The sequence below is a fragment of the Trifolium pratense genome, linkage group LG6 (genome assembly GCF_020283565.1).
Source record: "Trifolium pratense cultivar HEN17-A07 linkage group LG6, ARS_RC_1.1, whole genome shotgun sequence".
Taxonomy (NCBI): domain Eukaryota; kingdom Viridiplantae; phylum Streptophyta; class Magnoliopsida; order Fabales; family Fabaceae; genus Trifolium; species Trifolium pratense.
The window spans coordinates 6,599,797-6,610,078 of record NC_060064.1 but is presented as its reverse complement, the minus strand read 5'-3'; the positions used below and the strand labels follow the sequence as shown (position 1 = coordinate 6,610,078).

At 32.9% G+C, this 10,282-nt stretch overlaps 2 protein-coding genes across 2 annotated transcripts; one reads left to right on the top strand and one right to left on the bottom strand.

Annotated features, from left to right (window-relative positions):
* On the top strand, positions 1–2,659 carry LOC123890428 (splicing factor U2af small subunit B-like). Its single transcript, XM_045940043.1, has 5 exons — positions 1–369; positions 443–529; positions 635–716; positions 1,765–1,891; positions 1,991–2,659. Exons 1-5 carry the CDS (start codon positions 91–93, stop codon positions 2,397–2,399), a joined length of 984 nt encoding a protein of 327 aa, XP_045795999.1. The 5' UTR covers positions 1–90; the 3' UTR covers positions 2,400–2,659.
* Positions 2,660–4,868: 2,209 nt separating this feature from the next.
* Positions 4,869–9,590, bottom strand: LOC123890427 (histone deacetylase HDT1). Its single transcript, XM_045940042.1, has 10 exons — positions 9,434–9,590; positions 8,005–8,075; positions 7,691–7,908; positions 7,548–7,570; positions 7,373–7,411; positions 7,117–7,289; positions 6,273–6,365; positions 6,113–6,203; positions 5,250–5,382; positions 4,869–5,160 (listed from the first exon to the last, which is right to left on the bottom strand). The coding sequence occupies exons 1-10, from the start codon at positions 9,444–9,446 to the stop codon at positions 5,100–5,102; spliced, it is 915 nt and encodes a 304-aa protein (XP_045795998.1). The 5' UTR covers positions 9,447–9,590; the 3' UTR covers positions 4,869–5,099.
* Positions 9,591–10,282: the final 692 nt, after the last annotated feature.

Below are 10,282 nucleotides of genomic sequence, written 5' to 3'. Positions count from 1 at the left end.
AGGGGGAAACGAAACACAACACAACATAAATAAATCGAAGGAAAAGGGTGGTGGCTGGAACGGTGAAGAGAGCGAAACCCTAAGCCAGAGATGGCGGAGCATTTAGCATCGATATTCGGAACTGAGAAAGACAGAGTTAACTGTCCATTCTACTTTAAGATCGGAGCTTGTAGACATGGTGACCGCTGTTCTCGTCTTCATACTAAACCCACCATTAGTCCCACTCTTGTTCTCTCAAATATGTATCAAAGACCTGACATGAACCTTAACTTCATCAACCCTACCCCTAATCAACCTCAACAACCTCAACCTCCTCAACAACCTCAACCTGAATCTCTTGACCCTGACAAACTCCAAGAACACTTTGATGTATGTTGTAACCTAAATCTCTTGTTGATTTTGATTTTATTTTTTTCTTATGTAATTTTTTTGATTTTTTTAGGATTTTTATGAAGATCTATTTGAGGAGCTAAGCAAATATGGTCAAATTCAGAGCTTGAATATTTGTGATAATTTGGCTGATCACATGGTTAACCTAAATCCTTTCTCTTTTTTTATTTATTAATTAATTTTTTTGAATTTTGTAAATTTGTAACCCTAATTTTTATGATTGTGTTTTGTTATGTATTTTTAGGTTGGCAATGTATATGTTCAATATAAAGAGGAAGACCATGCTGCTAATGCTCTGATGAATCTCACTGGAAGATTTTATTCAGGTTCCAATTTTTTTTCCCTTTTCCTAATTCGTAGTTAGGGTTTTTAGTCACACTTTAAAAATATGATGTTTTTGCACTATTGTTGTTATACATTGTTCATTGTTTGGTTTAATTCTGTTATGTGAGCTTTTAGTTACACCGTAAACTAATTGTAATACAATACAATGATGATAATAAGGCCAATTTTCAATACATATGTGTGTGCGACATGTATTTTTGAAGTGTTCGGTTGTGTAAGTATAGTCATTATTCATATTGGTTTTAGCTCAATAGGTTGAGATGTTCAGCTTGTTTGATATTAGTTCTTTCCTCATGTTTACCTAACTGTGCCTATTTGGTTGGCCCTTCTTTTACTCATTTTGGGTGCCCTTGGTATTTATCTGATGAAATGCATTTTGACAAGGTACCTTGTGCTCTGTCACACGGTAGCTGTTATGTTCTATGAATTATGCTAACAACACATTCTGGAACACTTTTCAACACACTCTTTTAGTGGTTGAAATTCATATTTATGTGGCATACCGATTTATGGGCATGCATTTGATAGAGAAGTGTGTTAAGAGAGTGCGTTGCTAGCACTACTCATCTATTTCCCATTGTTGTCTTTACTGGTTTAGTGATTTATGAGCATAAATTTGAATCCCAACTAATAGAAAAGTGTGTTAGAGAGTGTGACTGTTGCTAGCACCACAAATCTATTTTCCAATGTTGTCTTTACTGGTTTAGTGTTTTTACCTTAGTTTGGGGGGTACCTATGATCTTTTGACATTTAGGTGCCTGCTGCAATAATTTTATTTTTCTAGTTTCTAAAGAAATTAATGTTTCTACCGAGTTGGGTGTTTGGCACTAGACGAGGCTGGGGTGTATTATTTATATGTACACAAGGTTGTGATGATAATTGTGGGCAGAACATAAAGATATGTTAGAAAATTGATGTTTCATGTAACAAAAACATTTATGAAAATCCAAGTGTTGTCTATCATTACTTGGTGCTCCTCACTTTTCAATTTGTATTGTCATGAAACTTCTGACTCTGCGATTCTTGTAGGTCGACCGATCATTGTTGACTTCTCTCCTGTTACGGATTTTCGAGAAGCTACATGTAGGCAGTATGAAGAAAATGTATGCAATCGAGGTGGCTACTGCAACTTTATGCATCTAAAGAAGATTAGCAGGTTGATTCTCAACATAACTCTTTCCATGCTTTTCAATGATTTTACAGTTGCATTTATACGTTCACTGTTCTTGCCTAAAATCCTTCCTTTTAATTTCAGAGATTTGCGAAAGCGATTATTTGGAAGAAGTAGTAGGCGTTGGAATGACCGTAGTGGAAGCAGAAGCCGTAGCCCTCCGAGGAATCGTAACTATGAGGGGCGTTCATATTCTGGTCGTGGTTCTGGTAGAAGGGATTTGGACAGGTCTCATGGCCACCATGGTAGGAGGCCAAGAAGCCGTAGTCCTCGTCATAGAGGAAAGCGAAGTAGAAGTCCAGCTGGCAGGGACAGGAGTCCAAATCCAATAAGAGAAAGAGAAACTAGTGTAGAAAGGAGAGCAAGAATAGAACAATGGAACAGGGAGAAGGAAGTTGATGATTCTGGTAACCGGGACACTAAGAGTAACAATGATTATGAAGAGCCGAGCTTAAAAAATGGCAATGAGTCGGGTAATCATCAGATAGAGTAAGAAGAACAGTGATTTGAACCAAAATGAAAAGACCCTGTAATAATTGCTGCAAGTAATCTGGTTTGTTTAGTCTGCACCTATCAAATTGGTTGTAGTTTTTTTTTTATCATGCTATTTTGATTTCTGAATTGTCTCTTAGATGAAGTATTTAATTTTGATATAGTTCAGCAGTGGATATTTCATTTCTGTAATTGAATAGATGTTCCATGATTACTATGTTGGAGATTATGTGAATGTTAAGAGATTTAAGTGTGAACCAATTTTGGTTTTGGCCCCCTTGCAAATTTGGGCATCCTCAATTTGTATTGTGTCGCGTCATGGATCCAATATTTCATTTGTAGCATGTTGAGTTTTTTCTTTATTTTTTATTTTTGGTTGCGAAACACCGGAAAATAGTTTAAGGTGTGGAAGATGGTGAAATTGGAAGAACAAAAAACCTGGTCAGAGTGGAGTCTTCTAATTGATCAGGTTACACTGGTCATTTTGAAGACATTTTATAGAGTTGGGATCCTCTCCTTTTTCAATTTCTTTTCATTACTTAAGTTTTTTTATAAATATTTTAGGGTGTATATTAGTGTTTTGATCTCATTTAATGTTACACATTTAATGTTTTGCATTTATATTTTCAAAACTAGATACTCCCTCCGGACACAAATATAAGAAAAAATAATTGTTTACGCGGTGTTTAAGAAATTTAGTTAAGTGTAGTTAATTTTCTTGATTTAATGCAAAATATGAGTTAGGTTTACTATATTACATTTTGAAAAGTGATTTATGTCTTGGAAATCACATAAACTTTTGAAAAGTGAAATGATTAAATAAGGGTATATTAGTAATAGTAGTATTAATTAGTTTAAAAGTAGTTGACTTTTGCTTATATTTATGTCCAAAATTTAAAGTATTTTTTTTCTTATATTTGTGTCCGGAGGAAGTAGGAAACAATAGAAATAATTGAAAATGGAGAAGATCACAACTCCATTTTATGGCTTGCTCAAAAGTATGTCCTCCCCTTTAAAATCTTTCACCCTAACAGATTCTAAAACTTTCACTTAGAAGGAGTGTGTAGGAAGCACATGCCAATTATTGAGGCATGAAGGGAATACTATAAAAGGGGTAAAATCTCCATATTCTACATCTCCCGTTCAAACTTCTTTGGCCGCATAATTTCTTTTTTGCTTGATGAATAAAACATATGCTTAGAAAGCTAATCTCCCAAAAAATGTCTATAAAAAATTCCCCACACGACAAGAAACATTCAGCCTAAAGACTTAAAACTTCTGTTTCGTTGTATCACGGTGGATGCTTTAATCCAAGTTTCAGTTCAACTCGCTCACAATCTGCAAGTGTGGTTCATAACAATTTGTCTAAATTTTTTTTGAACAAGTAATTTGTCTAAATTTTTTTTGAACAAGTAATTTGTCTAAATTACAACTAATTTATATGGACACCAGAGAATCTAAAGCAAGTGAATCTACATGAGACTATATGGTTTGACTCAATAAGATATACATACATAAAGATCATATTGTCAAGTCCGTATAATTGATTTTGCAAAAGTCATATATCATTGTTAACTTCATAGCTTAACTTTGCAACCATGTATAAATGATTTTGCAAAGGTCATACATCCTGCAAACCAACGAAGTTGCTCAGGGCTGTAAACAACTTGCCTATTATGGTGTGAGAAAACTCAAAGATACTTACCAAGGTCATCGGTGCTTTTGGATTTCTAAAGCCTCACTCACTCATCTTCATAACATGCATGCAAACTAACATTCTTAAAAAATACCATTGTTTTAACCCTAATAGCTGAAATAAACACTAAATCCTCGAGATATAGAGATTGGGTTGGATTTCTAAAGCCTCACTCACTCATCTTCATAACATGCATGCAAACTAACATTCTTAAAAAATACCATTGTTTTAACCCTAATAGCTGAAATAAACACTAAATCCTCGAGATATAGAGATTGGGTTGGATTTCTAAAGCCTCACTCACTCATCTTCATAACATGCATGCAAACTAACATTCTTAAAAAATACCATTGTTTTAACCCTAATAGCTGAAATAAACACTAAATCCTCGAGATATAGAGATTGGGAGAGATAACTAGAGTAAAATCTTCCAAAGCCACACCCTACAACAAAACTTTCAATTTCAGAGGAGATGCAAACCATACCAGGGGTTAATGAAATTTGCCAGACAAATTCTCATTTTAGCCTGGCCTTGCTTTAGCAATAGCAATATTATCGTCACCATTTATGAGATAAAGATACATTGGCAGGGTACCACCAGTTGCTTCATCATCATGCTCTAACATTCATTTATAATCCTGTTTAGTTGTTGCTTCGAGTGATCATCACCAGCTAATTATATTTGGGTCCAATTTTAGTTGGAACTGTATTATGATAATTTTAAAATTTCAAATTAAGATCCAAACACATCTAATATGTTCAAACACCAAACCATGTTCCAACAAAATCACCAGTAACTGAAAAGGTAAACATGACCATAAAACCAAAGTCAGAATTTGATCTCAAGTTGATAATAATCCAAGTTGAATAATACTCATGAAATTAAAATAAAATAAAAATCAGCCAGCTTTCCTAAACCAACAACTGTATTTTCAGGTCACCCCAGATACAAAAAACATCAAGATGCTCACTATTCTGAATTCTGAAATAAAGCTAAGAAACCCTTCACTTGGCACTGTGCTTGGCCCTATTATGAGAACCCAAAGCATCTTCAGTCTTAAATGACCTGCAAGTCAAGATAAAAATTGTGTAAAATGACCTGCAAATGTAAAAGGGATTAATATGAAATGGATATAAAAAGGCAACTTCAATCACCTTTTGCAAGGTTTACAGCTGTAATCTCCAGTTGACTGTGGAGTCTGCTGCTTCATTGGCGGCTTGTTATTTGCACCTGATTTAACAGTTTGCTTAGGGTAAGGAGTATCAACATGGACACCATTCTTGCTACCTGAACATATCATAATTCATTTACTTTCAGTTTTACTTTGCCAATAACATGCATAACAAATTAACAAGTCAGACAAGGTTAAGCTGGCAGTTTTCACTTATGTTTTCTAATTGTACTTCGAGTCTTTCAGTTTAGATTACATTTTATTGCGGTTCAACCAAAAGACAACATTGTGACTAAAAAGGCTGGGTCAAAAAATATATTGGGCATGTGGCCAGATAGTTTAACCATATTTAACAGAGTTCACAGTGAATCACAAGTTACTAGGTAGTTTAACCATTAGGCAATAGCTGCTCCATGAATGTGCAAAATGATAAGAGAACATCGGGGGTAAAGAGATACACAATAATGCAATATAAGCGCAAAAAGAAGTTATGAACTACTCTCAAACCTTATACATCTAGATGACATTATTCATATCTTATTTTATCCATGTTAGTGTATCCAAAATAAGCAGCAAAAGTACCAATCTAGCTACACAAAATTAGTGTCAAACAAGCCTTAGGGGTTGAAATCACAATAGAGAACAACGGCAGCAACAGCCAAGCTTTATCCCACTAACTGGGGCCGGCTACATGGATCAAACAACATCATATTTCTATCCAACTATTAATCCATAAATCTTTCTTGATAATTAGAAAGATTTATAGATTAATGAGTGTGATGCAAATCATAATAGACAAATAAAAATAAAAAACTAATAACAGAGTACTGGAAAAAAAAAACTAACCAGTCTTCTCTGGAGTAGCAAATTTTGCTCTCTTCACAGCCACAGGTGTTTTCTTGGAAGATTCAGCAACCCTCTTAGTGCCCCCTTCAGTCTAAAAATAAAAACTCAGATTAAATTCAAATTCGAAGACAAATTGAAGCAGCACATAGTCCCTCGTTACCTTCTTTGGTGTCTCCTCATCATCAGAATCTTCATCATCCTCTTCGCTATCGTCTTCATCATCACTACTTTCAATTTGACCATTCGCCACGGGCTAAACGACATATTAATGAAACAAACAAAAATATGAATTATCTAAAACCTCATTCAATTAAAAATTCAGTAATAAAAGAAACCAAGTCAGCATCATATCATATATTAAATAGATCACTAAGACACAATACCCCCGATTAAATGTTAAATTAACAAATATATTTCAAAATTAAAATTGGACCACATAGTTGATAACTATTATCATTATCATGACTGACTAAGAAAAATGTGTAAAGGATTATGAGGAAAATTTGGACAACAAATAATAAATAAAACTGTCGTATAATAGAAGCATTTATAGTCACAAGCTATTATTTAAAAGCTCATTCACATCAAGGAAATTAAAACAAATTGGTAAAAATGTATGTGAAAACACCTTCACTATTAAGTGGGAAATGTTCGCTTCATTACTTCATTTGTGTTTATAAGTAGCTACCAACATCATCTAATTTTGTAAGTGATAAATCATCAAAGGAATGCTTTAGCACCTAGTTTCTCTCATATATCTGGCAGTGGTATACACATTAATTTTTGGCACAATCTACCTTTTCTAGCCAATTAGTAATTACCAATGCCCTAGATTAGTATTTTTCCAAAGCTATTCATTTAATTCAATATCAGCAACTGGAAATTAGATACCATCAAACATTTCTGTATATCATTATCAGCACAGAATCTATTTAGGTAATAAGATTTTAGACAAACTGCTATCCATTATATATTGAAATCGACTTTCTAGATTATATGGATACCTCATCTTCACTAGAATCCTCATCAGAGTCAGTTTCAGATGAATCTTCTTCATCGTCAGCACTAACATCATTTTCAATATCCTTCTGTTTCTTTTTTGGATCTGATGTCTTATTTTGCTGAGCTTCATTTACACCAGGTTTGGCACCATTCTTAACCTCAACCTCAGGTTTCCCTACATAAATGTTTGGAATAATATGACACGAGTTTTTTTCTTTCGACAATAAAAATGATAAATGGATAATGAAATAACTTTACCATTAGCAGCATTAACTGGATTATCTTCCTCAATACTATCTAAAAGAAAGACAATAGAATAAGTTGAGGAGCAAATAATAATAATAATAGTAATAGTAATAATAATAATAATAATAATAATAATAATAATAATAATAATAATAATAATAAAAGAAAATTAAGAAGAGTGTCTCACCATCAGAATTTTCATCATCATCAGTAAAGATAAAAAAATGAAGTTAAGGATGTGCAAGAATGTTAGAGGATATTAGAATGCATTACTACCAGTAAAGAGAAAATTATATCTCACGACAAAATAAAATAGTACTAAAAGGATATGAAACCAGCAGAGATTCCATTTTAAATCCAGTAAAGAAGATGCTCCCATATTTCCAGTTATGTGATAGCTCAAATTCCTTCTCAAATACCAAATCAAAAGATATCTGAGGAATTTTTTCTGAAGAAAGTGTTCCAAGTTGGAGCTTCTGGTTATCAATCTTCACATATAGGGATACTGGTTCACCCCCTTTATCCTTGCTGACCTCCCCCAGACATGCCTGTCATATAAAGATTTGAGACCATTTATACAAAAACATATTGATTCCAAATAAATAGATGGTTAGGAGTTTATTCATCATAATATAAGCCTATACCGCTGAAAGGTGGATAATCTTGTCATCTTCTGGCTCAACCTTGAGTGATTCTCCGCTTTTAACCTCAGTACCTAAAAGGATTGTGAATAGACATCCAATGTTACTTTTGCAACAAGATGAAATAACCCAAACAAGGAAATACAATATTACTTTTGCAACTGTAAAAATTTGATACTTCACAAGACTTGTCTTGAAAACCACATTATTATTTAGCAAAATAACTATCAGGTGATATAAAATAAAACTTCTTTTATGAGGGGTCCAGTGTAATAGAAACTAAAGCGGTTGAAGAAGACCGAAAGTGAAGTGCATAGAAAACAGAGAGAAATCAACGGAATTTCCTTTTTTGTAAATTGATTAATTGAAAAACAGAATTGCAAATGATATTGAGTAAGTGATCTAACTGATTGTCAGACCCATGGGTTACTTCTAACTCGAGTTCCATAACAGAATTAGCATTCTGATTTGTGTCATTACTCGTTCGCTGACTCCACATTTGGTATAAAACAAATTAACATTACAAAGTAAAGTGTACGTAGATGAACAAAGTAAAGTGCCTTTGCAAGCTTATTTCATGACTCAACTAGTGGCCTTTTATAGGCACAAGACAAAATAATCCCTGGAACTAATAAAACTCCAATCTAGTCCCTTCGAGACGATTTATGGAACTAAATTGATTAACTAAGAATAACTAATATGATCAACGGTTTTCAGTTGTGGAATATTTTGATTGTCAGTTTCGCGGACTATTTTGAAGTTTCGCGGTTTCTAATAACACCTACTTTTTCAGAGCGATTCACTTCAACATTAACTATTCCAATAAAATACTATACCATATATTTTTTCCAACAAAAACATCAAGACCATTTCAAATATCGACAAGACATATTCAAACAGATTAACACTAGAACATACTTAAAAATTAAATTAGGTGATGAAGTATTATAGAAACTTCATAACTTGACAAATGACCGGTGAATGATAGCGCTATCACAACATCTACAAGGATGAAAAAGGCAAAAGTATTTTTCCGGTAAAACATTACATAACTGATTTTGATGATGATGATGATGATAATTATTAGGGTTTAGTAATAGGTAACTATTATATAAACTATTTCATCAAAAAACTAATAACAAAATAAACTATGATTACATTTCCGCTAAAATTTTATCCAGGAACCAAATCTTTGCAAAACCTAACGGCATTAATCATTAATCACACAATAAAATACAAAAATTAAACTAAAAAATTATACACGAAGAAATTGATAGTTTAATATGCATCGTAGAAGCGCGATTACAACGAATTTCATAGAAATTGAAGAAATGCTTCGAAAATGCTTCGAAGATAAAAATCAAGAAGTAAAATAACAAAAATGTGAAAGATAGAACAAGGCTAGTGAGAAATGAGGAAGAGACGGTGTTACCCCAAAACTCCATGACTGCAGAGAGAACGAAAGCTTTGATCAGAGAGAGAGTGCAAAAGACGTTTCTAGAATAACTGAATGAATGAGTGAAAATGAATAGCGCTGAGTATTTATTTCATGGAAATTCGAATGGGGGTGGATATTTTGGGTCATGGGCTCAGTTGGACGATTTTTTTTTTTATATTAGGTTTTTTTTTTATGGTTGCTATTTGAACCAGGATACTTGCACATATAGTGCGATGTCCCTACCAACTGAGTTAAGCTTACGGGGACAAAGTCCGATCAATTTAAAGGATGAAAAACAATCATCTCAATTTTATATTTCATTCACTTAATTTAAGTATTAAAATACTGTACATTTATAATTTATTGGTTGTATTTTTTAACTTATTTTGACCAGTTCAACCGGTTAGTCTAATGAGATTTTGGGTATGCAAGATTTTTTGAAACTTAAGAATATTGGATTAGTTCATATATTGTAAGAAAATAACCGATGCACAGATTTTATAGCTAGATTTAATTCTATTTTATTGAATTTCTTTATCATTAGAATGATAGATCTTCTCGACTCTCAGATCTCTTGGAAGTAAATGTCTTGACTCTTGAGGAATGAATTCATAAGGATTAATATTTGTCACTTGTTATTTTTCTGTTTATTGTGCCTTTTGTATTAAAAAAAAAAAAAAGTCATTTACACAAGGCGAGGCACGTGGTTGATGTAATTATTAAAGTGGTGAATTATTGTAGTTAAATTTATGGGAATAATTAATTGAGTTAAGTATTTTATTTTGTCAAAAAAATTGGGTTACTTTTTTTTATTTATAATAAGAGTTACTTTTATGATTACTG